The following is a 19391-nucleotide window of genomic DNA, read 5'->3' as shown; positions in this document are numbered from 1 at the left end:
AAATAGCTTCTTATTTGTTTACAAATTATGTTGGGTAAAAGATTTATAAATGTTAATACAGTGCAAAAAGAGTGAAAGCATTATATTACACTAAAACTGTTTTTGCTGTTTTTTTAAACTACTTATTAAAATGAGCTTAGTCCAAACAATTCTAGAGATTTTTTGGGAGGAAAACTGTGTTATGTTCAATGTAATTAAATTTGTTACAATTTGGATTTATGTTGAATTTGTGTTGGGAGAACATGAATGGATGTTGTCCCAACACAAACTGATTAAGTTAACTTAATTTTTGTACAAATTTAAGTAGATTTAAAATAAAATAATTGAGTTATCGCAAAAAAAAATTTAATTGTGTATATTCAACTTATTTTAAAAAAAGAACTTAATCAAACAGCAAAATCTTTTGTGAGTATGTACAAACATAAAATGTTATTTATTTAAATGTTTTAGTATTCTAAATCTTGAAAACAGTTCCAAAACATTACTTTATTTCATAATGTTCATAAACCGTATATATAGTTCCTCGGAACACAACAAATATCAAATAAAAAGTGGGTGGTACAGTTTTTATCCTCTATCAACTTTAATATTTGGGATTTCCAAATTTTTGGAATGGCATAGTCTCAATTTATTTCCTTGTTTAATTTAATTTATTTTTTCAATGTCGATAAATTTTCATTATTTTTTGAATGAACATGATTTCAACACTGAAATAGCCCTAGGCATTTTGCTTTATAAATTGTAATGACTTTATAGATATTTGAGTCAATTCAATTTTGACTATTTTAGTATCTGACAAAAACACTGAAACCTCTTAAATATCAAATAAAAATAATACACAGATTTTTCTATAAATAAAATCTTATAAAACTTAATGATGCTTTATTGAGAATACACAGCAATATCTGTAAACACTCACGTTTGGATCGTAATCTAAGAACATATAATGTTGTAATACAATAGTACAGTTTATTCATGTACAGTATTGTCATACATAGTTTGATTACTATAATCATAACTATTGATGTTTGAATATCACTCTATGACGCTGTGGTAACTTTTTGTTACTAAATACACCATTTTGTCAATTGAACTAACCATTAATGTACCTGTTTGTCTTGATCTACAGTTGGTAAAGCAGGAGTCCACCAACATCACTGTAGCCGAGGTTCATCATTTCAATAAACGTGACCTGTCGCAAAAAACTGAAAATGAGCAGCAGTGGCAACACACTGTCCATGTGGTACAGAAACATTTAGCATTTATTTTGTTCATACACACATAGACGTTTAAAAATTTGGTAATAAATTTGAAAATGTTTTTTAAGAACTTAATATGCAAATACAGTGAAATCTTTCAAATCATATATATATATATTTTTTTATGTTTTTTTCTCTGACACCTGTGTTTTTAACATTATTTTAGTAGTAGTAGTAGTAGTAGTAGTTATTTTAGTATTAGTAGTAGTATATTTTTATTATTTATACAACAGTTCTGTCTGGTTTTTGAATCTGATTGGCTGATAGCCGTGCCATATTCTGCTAGTACAGCACTCATCCAGCCTCTTACCCCTTCACCCTTGTGTATTACTCCGCCCACATGCAGCGACAAGCAGAGGACATTCTCCAGTTTGACAAATATTGCAGCTGTTGGACAACAATGTGCTTTTGAGGCTTTTTAGTCAAGAATGTAATTGTTTAGATTACATCTATGCAGTTTATTTATAAGGATAGTGCCTATTGTAAATATTTATAATTTCTGAGAGAGGGCGAAGCAGTGGCGCAGTAGGTAGTGCTGTTGCCTCACAGTAAGAAGGTTGCTGGGTCACCGGTTCGATCCTCTGCGTTTCTGTGTGGAGTTTGCATGTTCTCCCTGCGTTCACGTGGGTTTCCTCTGGGTGCCACGGTTTCCCCCACAGTCCAAAGACATGCAGTACAGGTGAATTGGATAGGCTAAATTGTCCGTAGTGTATGAGTGTGTGTGAATGAGAGTTTGTGGATGTTTCAAAGAGATGGGTTGCAGCTGGAAGGGCATCCGCTGCGTAAAAATGTGCTGAATAAGTTGGCGGTTCATACCGCTGTGGCGACCCCGGATTAATAAAGGGACTAAGCCAAAAAGAAAATTAATGAATGAATTTCTGAGAGACAGCGCGTCGGCGGCCATTAGCCTGTCTTTGGGCAAAGACTATTGACGATGTTCATCCACATGATGGCGATAGAGAATGCATAATAAGCCCTTAGAAAGAAACAGTGTAATTTCAAACTACAGCTGATCAAATCTTAATTAAACAGATAAATGACTTTCTAAGTCAATCTCTCTCTCTTTTGTATTTTGTAGTGTTGTATTTATACCATAGTACTATTGTGATCTCCTTTATGCAACAAAGAAATACAAGGAAATCTCTGTAGTAGACTGATGGCATTTCATGCAGTTCAGCCTAATTATCTTAAAATGTGAGCAAAATCCCCAGTTTTTTCATCACTTTAGACAATACGCTGGAGAATCATTCAAATAATGGCTTCTGCTGTTCTGATGTCAGCGGCAGATGTGAAGGAATGACGGAAGAAATTAGTTCCTCTTACAAAAGGGTTTTTAGACTCTCCGGGTTTGATTTGATTTTTTTATACACACGATTATTCAGTCGAACTGTTGTATAAATGCAATATCACACTCATAGCACGCGATGTGGCTGTATATTGTGACTGGTGAGACAACGCACGCTTCACACCAGTGCTGATATACAGCCACATTACATTGCTAGGAGTGTGAGAATGCTCATATATTGTAAAATTTGACATATCTCCCTTTGTGTTCAACAGAAGAAAGAAATTCAAACAGGTTTATGCATAAATGATTGTAGAATTTACATATTTTATATGAACTACCCTTTAATACAGAGTCCTGAGGTTAGACTGAAGTCTTGTAAATGAAAACAATCAGGTTTTGTGAGAAACTGAGTATTATATAAAACATTTATAATGCTAAATAGCCTGAAAGAATTAAAAGCAAAATTTGCATTTTAGTAAACTATTCCTTGAGATTTTGAGTTTTACAATTTTAAACACAGTTTGTGCAAATGCATCTTTCAGGCTTCATAAAACTATATATTTTTAATCTGAATGAATAAATTGTTCAAAATTCCCCTGTCTCTGTGTAGAACTGTTCTAGCAGTGAGCAGTGTGTTGTGTTTGACTGTGTTGCTGCGGGTCTGCAGAGAGACGAGAGGGCCATTGTGAGAGTGATGAGCAGGCTGTGGGTACAAACTTTCTTAAAGGTGGGTGAAACTTTAAAAAATTAACTGTAAACATTTAATGAAGTCATCTCATACTTATAGCCCTTACTCTTTCTCTCTGTGTGCATTTTCATTCTCTCCAGAGACCTTATGTAAATTACGTTCTTCACTCCACGGCTCACTATGAGGTGATGAATGTGCCCTCAAAAATCCAGCCTGATGTGTTGCCCACAGGAAAAGCAGAGGTGAGGCATTACTGCATTGAGTTTTATCATGTAACTTATGACAGTCCCCACAGGATTCTGAGATTGTGAGATTGCAGAATTTACTAAATCAGACGATAGCGATAATTCTTATAATATGACATTTCCCTAGAAAAGTTGTATATGTTAGCTATGTTTTAAAATGACTTATTCATGTAATAATATTAAAATAAACAGGTAAAAGACATATTTTAAATCGAATTAAATCGATTTTTAAAAAAAACGTTGAGGTGCAGTTCCACTAATTCAGAGGAGCTTGCACTTGAATTTGAAATATTCGATATGTGTAATATTTCATTTTTTTACATTTATATGTGTAATATTTTCATTTTACATCGTCAACAAAGTTATTCCTAATATTCAATGTATTGCCCAGCCCTTCTTGCATTAGGCTGTGATAGAGGCATCAAAAACACAAAAGCCTGACATGTCATGGCTTTTTAATGGCTAATGTGATATCATGAGAATGGTATACGGTGCTCAGCATATATAAGTGCACCCCTTACAAAATCTATCTTTTAAATTAATATTTTAATAGGAAGCTACACAATATTATATTTTTGCATATACATTAGATTAGTCAGCACTGAAGCCAAATCTGGAGCTTATCTAATAAAATAACTTATGATAACGGTCCAAAGACAGGTACACCCAAATTTATGTTATAAAAAAATATTAAATACAAATTTAAAAAGAGGAAAAATCAAGAGAAGCAAAAAAATTTACAAATTTAGTTTTGTTGATTTTAATTTTTTATTTTTTTGCAATATTTAGCTTGAATTTAATAGTAATTTCGTTCAATTTCTAAATATATTTGGTGATTAAAATATTATTTTAATAACTATATCTGTTTAATAAAAGTTTTGTTTGAATGCACCAAAATACATCGCCTATATTCACTGAGAAATAGAGAAAAATATTCATTTTCAAAATGGAATGAACTCTATGCTGAGCACTGTATATATCATATGGAACCAATCAAAACTCTTTATTTAGCAGTTAAATCTGACAGCTAATCAGCATCCAATAAACTCTTTTTTTCAAAGATATTTATATATCGCACAAAATCTGTGCCCACAGAAAACCGCAGATTTTCATAGATTTTTGAGCCCGACGTTTATTCTATTTATTTGCTTATTTATATTTGTGTACATATACAATATTTAATTTTTATATTATTTTTTACTATAATTATTTTTATTGAATAATATGTAGATCATTTTACTTCTCAGTTTTATTAAGTGCTTCAAACCGGGCCAAAATTAGCAATTTGTTGGTCTTGCTGTTTAAGTATATGCATCTAAGTCTAATCTTTTGCCTTCTTCCATTAATCTGTCTTTAGTAAGATATCTTAAAAGTTTAAGCTCACGATGAAGGTTCTGTAATGCTATTGTGGTGGGCAAAACACAAAGTAATGCAGCCATATCTTATTTGATAAACATATTTTAGCATAATTTTTGTAATACTAATGATTACGCTAATAAAGATTTTTCTACAAAGTGTTTATTTTGATCATTAATAAAATTATCGAGCCCAACTGTTATTAAGATCAAAAAAGTAATACATTTTACAGTTTTTTACATCATAAAACTGAATGTATATTTTTACAGCAAAACAGCCAATCAAAAATAAATAAATAAATAAATATGGCACATTCTGATACAAATTTTGTTTCAATTTTTTAAAGTTCCAATAATAAGCTGGTTATACACAATCTACATTGTGAAAGTGCTATAGAACTAAAGATGATTTGAAGAGAATTTTTTGAGAAAAGCTGCCCCCAATCAGATATTTTAGGCCACACACAAAAAAATATCAAATGATTTCCTGGAAGGACAGCTACTGTAAGCACTGGGCTCGTAATAAAAAAGCTCTATCTATGTAGACTCACACAAAAATAATTTGGCGAAGCCCTGATGGACAAGAGGAGGTACCTTTGTGGTGGATCGTAGTGTCAATCGTCGCTGGACTGCTTCTATTGGCTGCGCTGAGCACCATCTTCTGGAAGGTACTTCTATGGGTTTAACAGCAGAGGGAGCTATAATTGTCCCTTAAAGATCTGCGAGCTCAGGGGTGGCCAACGCTGTTCCTGGAGAGCCACCTTCCTGCAGATTTCAGTTGCAACCCATATCAAACACACCTGCCTGTAATTATCACGTGTTGTTCAGGTCCTAATTAATTGATTCAGGTGTGTTTGATATGGGTAGCAACTAAAATCTGCAGGTAAGGGGCTCTCCTGGAACAGGGTTGCCCACCCCTGTACTAGATAAAGATAAACAAACATCTCTGTTAAGTTAACAGATCATGCTTACACCTTGAATCTTCATCCATGTTAACAATATTATAAAACTCTGTATGTTTTAAGATGGGGTTTTTCAAGCGTAACCGTCCTCCATCTGATAATGATGACGATGATGATGATGATGTCACTCAGCAGCTGAATGGAGACTGAAGTCAGACTGCAAATCTTGAGCTTTGTGATGCTGTATGACTTTTAAAATTGTGTTTGCTAAATTATATTCTATACTTTGTCCTTTTGTAAAATATCTGTCAGTGTGATTTATATGGAGTGGCAGGAATCAGATAATCAGCCACCATTCACACCCAGGCTAAAATAGAAGCTGATTTACTTTTCAATTTTCAATTTATGTTGGCCTGTAACTTTTAATACTTCAGATGGGCAATGATCATGAGCTTTAGAACTTTGGACATTTAATATTCATATTGGACATAATATTTATATTAGAATTATGTGAAATTTTACAGTACGTTATCTAACTTACTGGGAAAAGCACTATTATTCTTTAATCATTCATTTTGTCATTTCATTCATTGGTGTTTTGTTGATGTTGCTGGCATTGAAAGTCTAAAATGTGTAATCTCAATGCCCTATGTTTAAGCAACACAATTTTACCTCAATGTTACTTTCAGGATGCAAGACTATTTACATTACCAGCAAGACAATAATTGAGTAATAAACTACCAAATAAACTAAAAAAAATGTTATGAAAGCTTATTTCTGCCTTCTAAAAAAGGGGTTTTAACATTTATGTGGCAGTTGTGACTTTTCTGTTTGAATTTGTGAGTTATTATCTCACTGTTTTCATTTAGAAAAGCGTTCATATTTTGTAGTTTTGAGGGGAACATTTTACAATTGTGAACTTTTGTAAACTAAAATTAGGAACTGGAAATTAAAATTGGAGGAAAATAGGTCAGAATTGTTACATATTGCTGGATAAACTGTAAGTGAAGTTACAGTTTTTATAGAAAATTGTCAGAAATGCTATATAGAAACTTGGAATTGTGAGAAAGTCTAAATATGTACAATTTATACAACAATATGATTTTTTGAATATAAATTCAGAATTGTCTTTTTTAAATTGCTTCTATGACTAAAAACTCTGAATCTCTATTTGAGAACTGTGAACTGTAACTTAGCAATTGACTCAAAGCTGCAAATGGGGGGAGAGGTCTGAATTGTGAGATTGAAAATTAGCAAGTTTAATTTAGCCATTTCATTTCAGACTACACTGTAAAAATGAAGGTTTCCACACACACAAATCATTTAAGTTAACTATTAACAACTAAGTGGATTGAACATAAAACAATTAAGTTGTCCCTCCAAAAAAAAAACTCTTAAATGTGAGTTATTTCAGCTCACTTAAAGTAATTTGAACAAACAGCAAAAAATCTTCTTTTTTGAGCTTACACCTTACATTACTGTTTCGATGGCGAGCCATTTTAGAGGAGTTTATTTATAAACTTATTTTGAGAGGATCACGTGCTTATGATTGACTGCAGCTGGTCCTGCATTAATAACGCAGGATTCACCTATCGGATGATTCCTAACTCACTATAAATAATCAGAGTTTCTTACCTTTATATCTTCATCTTGAATAATCCCCCTTGCACCCTCCTCCCTCCTTTTCTTGACTGGCAGCACGCCGGCCCAGTGTTAGCACTGTTGCCTCACAGCAAGAATGTCATTGGTTCAAATTCTTACTTGGCCAGTAGGCGTTTATGTGTAGAGTGTGCATGTTCTATCCGTGCTCACTTGGGTTCTCCAGTTTTCTCCCACAGTCCAAAGACATGTGACATAGGTGAATTTAAAATGACCAAACCAAATTTTCACCATTGATAAGCTCTTATTTCACCATTGATAAGCTCTTTTTCACCATTGATAAGCAATTCCTAATTGCCATTAGCCATATAATGAGCGGGGGAGTTCTCGAGATCTACCTGAGCTCAAACTTCCCTTTCGCCTTACAAACGGGGGGAACCCCGGGCTTGTGGATCTTATGAATCAATCATCAGCTAAGTGTGAACTCTTAAAAATGACATTTCCAGTGATGTAAAGTAGCAAATTACAAATACTCAAATCACTTTAACCGAGTAGTTTTTCTCAAAAATTTTAATTTACTAAGTAGTTTAAAACTGTGTTTTTTTACTTTCACTCGAGAAAATTTTAGTGCTGTATTGGTACATTTACTCCACAACTTTCCTTTAAACTGCAGTCACTACGTTATCATTTCCTGTCCATGGACATTAAAAAAAAGTCATGTGATTCCTGTCCAATCAAATCGCATATAGAAGGTTAATCGCATCATTCTGAACCTCGAAACATGGGCGATTTATAAATACAGCAAACTGTTTGGAATCATTAAAAGTGCATCAAAGTGTAATTAAAAGTGTCCAAGAAGATTTTCGAAATCATTACATGCGAGAAGATAAGAGATGTGTACTCTATGAGGACTGAAATGGCCTTAAACAATCACAAAGCACTACAGAATGTTACGTTTACACACACATCCACAAATTACATATAATTACATCAGCTTTTCACAACGTAATACTCATTACTCTATTTACAACAAATACTTTTACTCTACTTGCAGCACTACATTTTTGGTACTAAGTAATGGTACGTTTACTTGAGTACTCTTTCCACCACTGAAAATTTCTCAAAAGAGCAGTTCATTAATATTTTTCCCAAGCTTAAACTGACCCATGTCCGGCAGAGGGCGCACAGGGGTACATCGCTTCAGGATCCCCCCTCCCATCTGGGACGGCAGGACTGAAAGCCGCGGAGCAGCAGTGCTCGGGAAGGGAGTGGGCACCAGCGGCAACCGCACTTCTGAACAGTCAGTCAATGCCATCCCGCAAAGAAACATGGATGAACTGCTACTTCAGGAGGATTTGACGATGCCGCTGTAAAAATGCGTCCACAGCGCGCCTCCCGCTTCTTTGCGCTTTTTCTTTTCCTCTGTAGTGCTTGGAGGTCGCTGGCGAAATCACTGCCGAGCCCGGGACCAGTTGGTGAGTTTATTTGAGAATCGAGCATCCGTTGTTTGAATGTGTTTGAATGTGACTCCGCCGCGATGATCTGCAACAGCGATTCTTTATTATTATGTAACCGCCGCATTTGAGCTCACGGCAATTTATCACACGCCGTTGCTTTTGCGCACATTTACTTTAGAGCCTTTTGGGAGTTACAGTTTAGAAACAAAGGATTTCAAACTAACTGTTCGGCCCCTCTGATGACCCCACCGTGTGTCCAAAAGAGAAGAAGTTGGTTTAGCGGGCCCTGAGCTTCAGAGAGTTTAATGTGGCGTTTGTATCACTGAAAAATCTTGATTTAAAGCAGTGCTCAGTCTCTAGTAACTGTTCTAAATCTATTTTTTCGAGCCCACATATACACACACAGTTAAATAAAAAACTCGCAGTTTAATTAATGAATTGTTTATAACTTAGGTCTTTAAAACTTAGGTTAGAATTCTATAGGCTAGTATATAAAAGTATAGGTAATACTTTTTTATTTAGATTTTAAATAATTAATATGTAGAATAAAATAAATATAATTTATTCTGGTGAAATAGATAGTTAACTGGGTTGACTTTTTAAAGGATGATAGTGGAATAAAAGTGTTGAGCTTTAATGTCTGCTGCAGATGATTACAAGCATCAGTAGCAGAAAATTTAAATGAGTAGCGACCATATGAAGTGCGAACTTTAGGTATGCAAAGGTTAATAAGACTACTAGAGCGCAGATTTCAACATATTTTCTGGATGTTAAAAAGTGACTATAAATATGTTTTCCATATATGAGTTTTGTAAATGAACAGAAACCAATAAAAAAATTAAAACATTGTTATCAAGTCATGTTAATGCATCTTATACACACTAAAATGTTATTTAACGAAATAAGTTACTTTACTTTATAAAAAAGTGAGTAAACGCATTGTAACGGAACTGGTTCATATCTTGATTTGTATAATTACAAACACTTATAATTTTAGAATTATAGACCATGTCAATCTCTGTTGGAAAAACCATTGAACCATGAACATTTCCTGCTTGTTGTCAAACTATTTCAAGAGGCAATTAAATCATACCTTCACATTAAAACAGCTGCAACACCATTATTTATCAAAATGTGGACCTTTTTGCATTCTCAGAAGCTATGGAAAATAAAACAGCTATACGTTAGGACCATTATTATCGTTTACATCCCTCAAAATGGTCTATTTACACTACACTTAATATTTTTATGACATCTACGATTTCTGAAAAACGTTGCAAACAATGTATATGGGTTGAAGTTAAACAATCAAATTAATGTTCAGCTTAATTTGTTTGTTTAAATTCAACCCAAATTATTTTTTTACAACCACTTAACTTAAAAAAAAAAGTAAATCCAAGGAGTTATCTAGTTTGATTATGTTTCTTTATTTAACCTGATGAAAAACCCATTGAGATCAAGTTCTCATTTACAAGAGTTACCTGGCCATGAGGCCCGAAGTTTTGTGGACAGATGACGAGGTCGAGTTGTTACTAAACGTAACAAATGAATAACTGCACAATGGCGCCTAAAACAGAAAATAATGCAAACAACGCTCCCATTTCTGTGTCATGTTGTTGTTTACAGTGAAGGCTGGTCTGCTGTCTTCCAGTAGCGTTAAAGCCATGTGTTATAGTCATGTGATAGGGGCTTGATAAATCAGGGAAGAATACGCAATGAAACAAATGCCCCAATCAGGTAGCGAACTCAGCAGCCACGCCTCTGTTTTCAGATGTCTCCGTTTTTCGCCATCCACACTGAGACAGAGCAGCATTGTTTCAGAATGAAATTGGCCTCTCCAGCGTTTCCAAAACGCTCCGTTTTCGGCGCTCAAAAACTCAGGCGTAGTGTGGACGGATGCCGTAACTGTAGCAAAACTTATGCGTTTTCAAACTAAAACGCATTAGTGTAAACGGGGTCTAAATACTTGTAGCTGGACACTAAATTTATTTGTTCACCTTGGGCAGTGGTAATTAATGGATGGGTCTGCAAAGGGGTGTGGATTAAAGTTTTGGCCCGTTTCCACTGAGTGGCACGGTACAGTTCAGTACACTTTATGGCCGTTTACACAGTCAAAAGATTCCAAAAAGCAAACTGTACCATACCCCTTTTTGGGTACCCTTTGCAAAGGGTACCTAGCACAACAAAAGGGTACAAAAATGTGGAGCTAGATGTGCAGCTTAAGACCCCGTTTACACTAGTGCGTTTTAGTTTTAAAACGGCGTTGTAGAATGAAAACGATCCGCGTCCACACTCGCGTTTTACCCAGCGTTTCTGAACTGCTCTCCGTCCACACCAAAACGCTGAAAACGCACATCACGTGATCACACACACACTCTCGGGCAAGCGCTCTAGCATTTCTACCCAGATGAGAGCTCTGCTTGTCGGACTGCTCATCAAGCATCTCCCGCTGGATCTAATCTCACTATATTTGCTAAACGTGATATTTCATTCATGTTTTTGTCTTTATCTAACGACATAGGCCAATTCCCTGACTTTGGTCATTGGAATCTATTAAGTTACTTGTTCACGGGTAACATGTTTTGGTTAAGCGCAAAGATAAGTTAATGATTAATCCAGGTACATTGACTGATCGCTCGTCTTTATTTCCTACAATGTATAAACTTATTGTATGTTATACTTTTATAATTATCGATTATTAAAACTGATTTTCAGCAAAAGAGAGGGTGCGTTTCGTATTTTCACTGAAATTGAAAGGAGGCAGTTGTTATAGGCTCCGTTTTGTTATAAATATCCACACAGTGAAGATGACGCTCATATATGCAGCACGACGCCTCAACATTTCTGCTGTCTGTTAAGTTGCTAATATTAAAAAGAAAATAGGCAGTTCCTTAAATCATGTTTACATTTTATTGTTGAGAAAGTGAAACAACGTAGCCAGGGTGATGTGAATGAAGTTATAAAGTACACTGTTCCCTTTGAAGATTTACCCGTGTCTTCGGTATGTTTTCCATATCAAACTGAGAAGGGGGAGACTGCAGCCTTGATCAAACTTGCGAAGTCTTAACTTACAAGAAGAGGATGCGAGACTGAACTGTGTGTGGGCTACTTAATATTGAGGAAAAGCCCCAATCAGATAGGCGAACGTTTGCAGCCCCGCCTCCGTTTTCAGATGTCTTCGTCTTTCCCCATCCACACTGAGACGGAGCAGCAGCGTTTTAGAATGAAAACGGCCTTTCCAGCGTTTTCAAAAAGCTCCGTTTTCGGCGCTCGAGAACTCCGGCATAGTGTGGACGGATGGCGTAACCGTAGCAAAACTTATGCGTTTTCAAACTAAAACGCACTAGTGTAAACGGGGCCTAAATGGCCACGAAACCCCCCTGTTTCAGCAGGGTGTTTTCACACCTCTAGTTTGGAAAAAGTCAGGAAAGTGGGTGTGTCTAGCTCTGTGTAGGTGGGAGTGTCGGACAAAACAAACACACACACACACACACGCTGTGGAGAAAGACAGTAACTGTGTTTACATGGACATCAGTAATCAAATTATTTGCCAAATTATTAAATGGTGGACTTTAACTGCAGTTTGGCACTTTCATTTAGGAACATTTCATTCATGCCGCTCATGACAAACAAGATATTTGATTCGAGGAACTGCTGGAAGCGTGTATTCTTAATGCAATTTTTGATTCTGCACGGCAAATGAGAGATAGAAAAACCCTTTGCATTTCCTGTAAATTAGAAGCACATGGTAGGTAGCGTCAGAAAGCCGTGTATGTTATTCCTGCTGCACACTCAGAGATGTCATGAAGTACTTCCAGGTACAGACAGCCAGTCTACACTCTGGAATACATGCAAGGATTTAATCGGTGTGACATAAATTAGTTTCAAACCAGAAGAACAAATTTGCTCGAAACAACGTAAAAACAACCAATTTTCACTTTTTAGTGCAATATATGTGTCGTAATAGTGTTTTTAGCTGTGTGGGACACATATATGACTGTCAACAGCTCATAAAATGTGTTTTGGTGTTTTGTGACCCTTTAACGCTATTGGTTTACAGAGAAACGTCACTAGGGCGTACACAAGCCAGGAAAATGAAAACAAAGAAAGTGCCATTTTTAAATACACAGCCGAGACATAACACTGTAACACATAACACTGTAATAATATATACATATAATAACGAGCCATGGTCAACCCAAGCTCAAACAAACCTTGTCGTCATCTTGATGAACAGCCTAAAAGCCAAGAAGAACAAAATCTGCTGTGTCCTGTTTTTGTTTTACGAGGCCACCTAAAAGTGCAAGCGTTTTCATTTTCTTCCAGTTCCAATTTTTACATTTAAAATAACAAACTTCTAGGGCTGATGATAATAATGTGTGCAAGATTTTGAAGTGCTTCTGACATCAGATCCTTTCAGAAACAGACAAACGCGAGAGTGAAGCCTGAAAAAACAAAGGAGCAAATGATTCTTTCAGCAACCTAATGCATGAACAAACTGACATGTTTAACTACTATCAATGCCTATTATAAACTCAGAATGACGAAATGACTTTTTAACAAGTGGCTGCATGAGTTATAGCAGGCTATTTCACTATCATTGATCCGCAGTAAATCAAATCATATTTATAGAAAGGGTAGTGATGAACATTTATGCACAAGTATTTTTGTGTATTAAGCATCTGTTATGTGAGAAGAGCTTTTCGTATGATATGTGAACGACCCATACATCTTTACTTTGACATTTCCTTGAGCGAGAATGACGTGGACTGAAACTTTCTATCATACACCATTGGTACCTTTTTGGCAGTGGAAACGCAAGCCTACTAAAGGTGACCCGTACCATACTATACCACTCAGTGGAAACGGGCCATTTATAACCACTTTTTTTCTGACACTTTTATTTCTTAAATTTCTCTTTTCTTATATTTTTCTTAGGAATGGGAACATTTCAAGTTACTTGAGCATTTTTGAAGACAAATTTTTAAATTTACTTGCACTAGTTTTGTCACTCTAGTCTGGTGGCAGTTTGTCACAACAGGAGCGAGCGGATCTTTAGGAGCTGTTTGTGTAAACTCTTTTGTGGAACTCCTTTTCTTCTTCAGCAACTTCTGATGAATATTAATGTGGGCTTGGAGCTTCTTTGCTCCATTGGTCTCTGCACTAAGCAGCTCACAAACTCAGCCATGGGTGTTTCAGCCTGATAGTTTGCTCTTATCTTGACCCATTTAAAGAAACTCTGTAATGCTGCATTTGAAACTTCGACTGTTAGCAGTTTTTTTTTCTCTCTCTTTCTTTTGGTGGTTAGATATCAGTGTCATGAAAAGTCATTAGAGGTTTTTCGGATGACATCAGAAGTTCATTACTGCTTAAGCTTGTGCTGGAATTGTTTGAAGAGAAACCTTAAGGTGAAGCCACATAATAAAACTATGTGTGAGTTCCCTGTCCCAGAGCGAAGAGAGAGAGAGAGACCCTGGATGACGATTTTAAAAGCCTAGGATCTGTTTTATCCATGTTTTATTGCAATGCAGTCTACTGGAAAGTGCTCCGCTGACTAAGCCCTCATTGTTGTGCTGATGGGAAACATTTAAATTGTAGTCTGTCAAAAACATGTGACGTTTCAAAGTTTTTACATATAAAGAAGTCAAATTAGCAGCAAGAATTCTGTCTTTTTTTCTGTCTAAATATCTATTTTTTGTCTCTGTCTGTCTGTTTGTCTGTCTGTCTTTCTGTTTCTGTCTGCCTCTATCAATCTGTCTTACTGTATGTCTGTGTGTCTGTCTATCTGTGTCTATCTTTTTGTCTGTCTCTCTATTTATTGTCTCTGTCTGTCTTTTTTTGTCTGACTGACTCTCTGTCTTTCTGTTTCTGTCTGCCTCTATCAATCTGTCTAAATTTCTGTCTGTCTATATATCTGTCTGTATATCTGTCTATTTTTTGTCTCTGTCTGTTTGTCTGTCTGTCTGTTTTTGTCTGTCTGACTATATCTATTTTTCTTTCTGTCTCTGTTTGTCTTTGTCTGTCTGTCTGTCTCTATATATCTGTCTGTATATCTGTCTATTTTTTGTCTCTGTCTGTCTGTCTGTCTGTTTTGTCTGTCTGACTATATGACTATATCTATCTATCTATCTATCTATCTATCTATCTATCTATCTATCTATCTATCTATCTATCTATCTATCTATCTATCTATCTATCTATCCATCCATCCATCCATCCATCCATCCATCCATCCATCCATCCATCCATCCATCCATCCATCCATCCATCCATCCATCCATCCATCTATCTATTTTTTTGTCTCTGCGTACCTCTGTCTGTCTGTCTGACTATATATCTGTCTGTCTTTCTATCTGTCTATATATCAGTCTGTTTGCCTTTATCTCTCTCTGTTTCTACCTGTCAGTATGTTTGTCTCTATCTGTCTGTCTATATACTGTATCTGTCTGTCTTTTTGTCTCTTTCTTCTCTTGTTTATTGGTGGATTGCAAACCACTTTTAGGTGCATTATGCACTGCCAATTTAGTCTGCCTCTATCTGTCTGTCTCTGGCTGTCTGCCTGACTATATTTTGTCTCTATCTGTCTTCCTCTATCTGTTTGTCTATTGTTTTTCTGTCTTTTTCCTACAAAAAGCTTCTTTCAATCTTATTGATTACAATAAATTAAGATCATTTATTACTGTTAGATTGGGAAAACCATGGCTAATCACTGCAAAGTGACAAATTTTCTCACATAATTATCGAGTTCCTACAAACTTATTCATTCCTCCCGAGTCAAGTCTAGTCGTGTGATATCGTCAAGCTGAAATGAATCTGGTGTTTTCTCTCAGCTCCAAGAATTGCAAATCACAGCATGTGTGGTCAAACAAGCTTCGAAACACAATGGCAGGATGGCAGGGCAACTTCCTTTCACTTCTGTAGTTTCATTCTGATGTTCAGGAAATTTGACGCAGATTGTCTCATAGATTTTTCTATACTTGTGTGAATCCTTTTACAGTCCTGATCTATCAGCATAGCTTTGCAGCAGTGAGCTCAAGTATTGAGTTTTAGTGTGAATCGCAGTGAGGCATCAGATGTTTGTCACTGACACGGTGCAAAGCCTCTACCAGAGCGTGAAATATTGTTATCCTGATGGGTTTTTGCAGTGGCACGGCTTGCACATCACCGTCCTAATCAAGCTGACACCTAGAGCCGCCACCTCTGATTTGGGACAAAAGCCTGGCGAGGGAAGGCCAGAAAAGATACTAATGCAAACTGACTGCTGGAGATTTTAGTGTATCCGTCTATGCCTTTAGGCAGGTGTTGACTATGCCTGTTTTGCAGTGTGAAAAACAGCTGTACAATTCCTCTCACAGTGGATGTTGGTCTGATATGCAAGATTAAGGTACTGTCCAGTCATCACCTAATGAGTCATTGCACTGTCAACTTCCAGTATATATCATTAGATTCCTCTGAAGAGGGTATTACGTCCTCTTCTCATGCAAAAAAACAAGTGTTACCATGACAGCACTTGTTTGTTTGAGTGCTGCCCCGACATGCCACTCAGTGCTTTTATTTGGGACACAATCGATGCATTGTGCTGCATGATTCTTTTATTAGATGTCATTGAAATTTGGAACCTGTAGGACTTCTTAGAGCTCCAGTGTAATCAAATCAGCCATGATATCAGTTATAGGTCAGTTTATAATAGAGTGCGACTGTATGGTTGCAGAAGTGGATTTACTAACAGTTGGAATTGATTTTTGGATGTTAACCTAGAAACCAATTGTTAGCAAAAGGGTTGTTCATCCAGCTCGATCTCATAAGGAAACGTTTGCTAGTTTAGTGGGTATTTTAGTGGCTAAATGAGTTCAGTCATATGAAAACATACGATTTTAAAAAGGAGGTGTGTCACCCAACCCCGCCCCTAAACCAGGGCCGGAGTTGGACTCCTTTTTAGCTCTGGAGTTTCAAGCCTTAGACCAGCCCACCTCAGTCATCGACTGACTATATTAAAATAACGTCATTTCCAATTCAGTTTCAAATGACACTAACATGTCTTTTTCAAAAACACAGCTGCTTTAGAACTTGAAATGTTTTTCATAAATATGAGAACATTAATTCTTTATAGATATCCAGTCCTTTGTTAACGGTCGTCACCATCAAAAAAAAAAGTACTCGTACATAAGTAACCCAAACAGTATTTTATGTCTTAACACTGAAAATGAAAAAATTATATTATATTCTGGTGACGCGATAACCACTAGACCACGATGGCGCTGTTAAGTACTGCACAGTTAACTGCTGCTATTGATGTCTACTCTTTTTTTACCCTACTCTTTTTTTTTTCTCCCCTTTTTAGATTTCTGATCAAGTTATGTCAGATTTATTAATGTAGTGAATCATCTGATTTTCATTGAGCAGGTGTAATATTCGTTAATATTAATTAATATTCACTAAGGTGCCGCTGTTTGGGGTGGAATGGGGTGCAGCCCGCAGGTTAAAGATGATCATTATTAACCTGCGGGCTGCATTTTGCTCACGAGACTGCGAAAAAGTAAATAAAAAGAGCGGAGCTGCGGCAAAATAATGAATAAAAAGAGTGAGGTTATGGTCAAACAAAGAAATAAATGAAAAAAGTGCAACTGCTGAGAGTGCAAGCAGCTAGGAACACCGGCCCTCGCGTCCAAAAAACGGACCGGCCTGCCAGGAATTCTCCTGGTTCTCCCGATTAGCCAATCCTGGCCTGCCCTAAACCCAATCGTGATTGGGGTATAAGCAAATCGTACTAAATTATATGAATGAGATCATACGAATTCATACGAATTAGCCACTGAATCAAAAAGTTATGAATTGCCATGAGATTGTGTTGGTTCATCAGTGTTATTTATGCTTTAGTTGAAGCCACCAGGCAGCATAGTTTTATACTTGGGATTAAATAAATTATATTTTACCACAGAATTGTTAGAGACTACATTACAAAACTAAATTGCCCATGATTTAATAAAACAAATAATAATAGTCACCAATGAATTGTGACGAGCAAATGCACCAGAATAACTCTATTGCACTAAAAGGAAATGAGTGAAACAAAGTCAGTCTCAGCTACAGTATAAAGGGCATCATGCAAACCATAAAGTTTTCATGCAGAAACAAAACATTTCTACATTTTGCCTGTTTGTTTACACAATAACAATGATTTCATTTGAATGTATACATACAGTACATACAATGAATACATACAGTTGTCATGTCCATGTAAACAATCAAAATTATATCATGAGTCTAGTACGTGTTTAGGGGGAAGTGTAGAATAAAGGCAAATGCAAACAAACTCACAACAGTGGTGGAGTATGTGGTAGTGTTGTGGCTCAAGTGATTTTCTTCATGTTACATTACAACCAAAAGTGGAGACGCATCTTACACACACGGCACTTATACATAAACACCAAGCCACTGATGATGACACATCATCACTTCCATATAGGTACTGCTTACCAATAAGTTGACAGCACCAAATACTGGCCTGGCACACATAATACAGCATTTTTTTGGCTTTTTTCTTTCAGATATGTGTAAATGCAGATCGTTTTGAGCACTTTTTGGCTACATCCATGTTAAATAAGCACGTTGTTATTTTAAAAAAAAAAACATAGTACATATTGCAAATACATCTTTAAATCAATAGCTGCATTCCAAATTGCATACTGGGGCGAGGTAGTGGTGCAGTAGGTTCAGTAGGCTCAGTTGGCATTTCTGTGTGGAGTTTGCATGTTCTCCCTGCCTTTGCGTGGGTTTCCTCCAGGTGCTCCAGTTTCCCCCACAGTCCAAAGACATGCGGTACAGGTGAATTGGGTAGGCTAAATTGTCCGTAGTGTATGAGTGTGTGTGAATGTGTGTGTGGATGTTTCCCAGAGATGGGTTGCGGCTGGAAGGGCATCCGCTGCGTAAAAACTTGCTGGATTAAGTTGGCGGTTCATTCCGCTGTGGCGACCCCGGATTCATAAAGGGACTAAGCTGACAAGAAAATAAATGAATGAATGAAATTGCATACTTCCATTTTTAATAGTATGCGTAAAACAATATATAAGCATGTCTGAAATCTGAATACATAGTATTCGAAAAACAAAGAAGTACCCAGATGACCTACTACTTCCGGTGAGATTCTTAAGTGTGCATCTGATGGACACTATGCCATCCCATGATGCCAAGTGAGAGAATTTATGAAGTGAAGTGACGCAACTAACATGGGTAGGTCACGTGTTCATGACAAATGGCAGACGTAGTATGTCTGAGTTCTATTCATATTACTCTCATTCATACTATATAGAAAATACTTTTCTAACAGTCATATAAATAGGGAAAAGTCGGTCTAATACAGGAGCCAATCAGCAATCACTATAAACTGACGATTCTCCAGGGAAGAGGCTGCCCAGCAGAGACATATTGTCATAAGATGTTAACATTAGGTTAGATTTAGATCATCAGCATAGAGCTGTAATTGGGCCATAAAAATTTGCCCCGATGGGGCCCGGGTCCGACAGAATTTGGCCCGAGCCTGACTGGTACATTTTGATTGACAGCTTTATAAAGCCCTAACCCGTTTATAGCCCAACATT

General features: G+C 36.4%; 2 protein-coding genes and 1 long non-coding RNA gene across 3 annotated transcripts in view; 2 read left to right on the top strand and 1 right to left on the bottom strand.

The window, feature by feature from the left end:
* itga2b (integrin, alpha 2b) overlaps nucleotides 1-6496 on the top strand; it is a 31996-nt gene extending 25500 nt beyond the window's left edge. Inside the window, exons 26-30 of the mRNA NM_001003857.2 lie at nucleotides 1130-1243; nucleotides 3158-3274; nucleotides 3376-3477; nucleotides 5381-5503; nucleotides 5861-6496. Coding sequence (NP_001003857.2) covers nucleotides 1130-1243; nucleotides 3158-3274; nucleotides 3376-3477; nucleotides 5381-5503; nucleotides 5861-5947 — 543 coding nt within the window. The 3' untranslated portion in view covers nucleotides 5948-6496. The remainder of the gene's footprint in view (nucleotides 1-1129; nucleotides 1244-3157; nucleotides 3275-3375; nucleotides 3478-5380; nucleotides 5504-5860) is intronic.
* A 2143-nt stretch (nucleotides 6497-8639) lies between these two features.
* Nucleotides 8640-19391, top strand: part of fam171a2a (family with sequence similarity 171 member A2a) — a 67143-nt gene continuing 56391 nt past the window's right edge. The window contains exon 1 of the mRNA XM_087244220.1: nucleotides 8640-8811. Within this exon, the coding sequence (XP_087100346.1) occupies nucleotides 8712-8811 (100 nt within the window). The 5' untranslated portion in view covers nucleotides 8640-8711. The remainder of the gene's footprint in view (nucleotides 8812-19391) is intronic.
* LOC141381180 (uncharacterized) lies at nucleotides 9336-17005 on the bottom strand. The gene is made up of 4 exons (XR_015480655.1): nucleotides 15105-17005; nucleotides 13347-14990; nucleotides 12153-13304; nucleotides 9336-11011 (listed from the first exon to the last, which is right to left on the bottom strand). It is a non-coding gene; the product is annotated as an uncharacterized LOC141381180 (long non-coding RNA).

The sequence above is a fragment of the Danio rerio genome, chromosome 3, assembly GCF_052040795.2.
Source record: "Danio rerio strain M-AB ecotype USA chromosome 3, GRCz13ab, whole genome shotgun sequence".
NCBI classification, from domain to species: Eukaryota; Metazoa; Chordata; class Actinopteri; order Cypriniformes; family Danionidae; genus Danio; species Danio rerio.
This window is presented reverse-complemented; position numbering and strand designations above follow the sequence as displayed.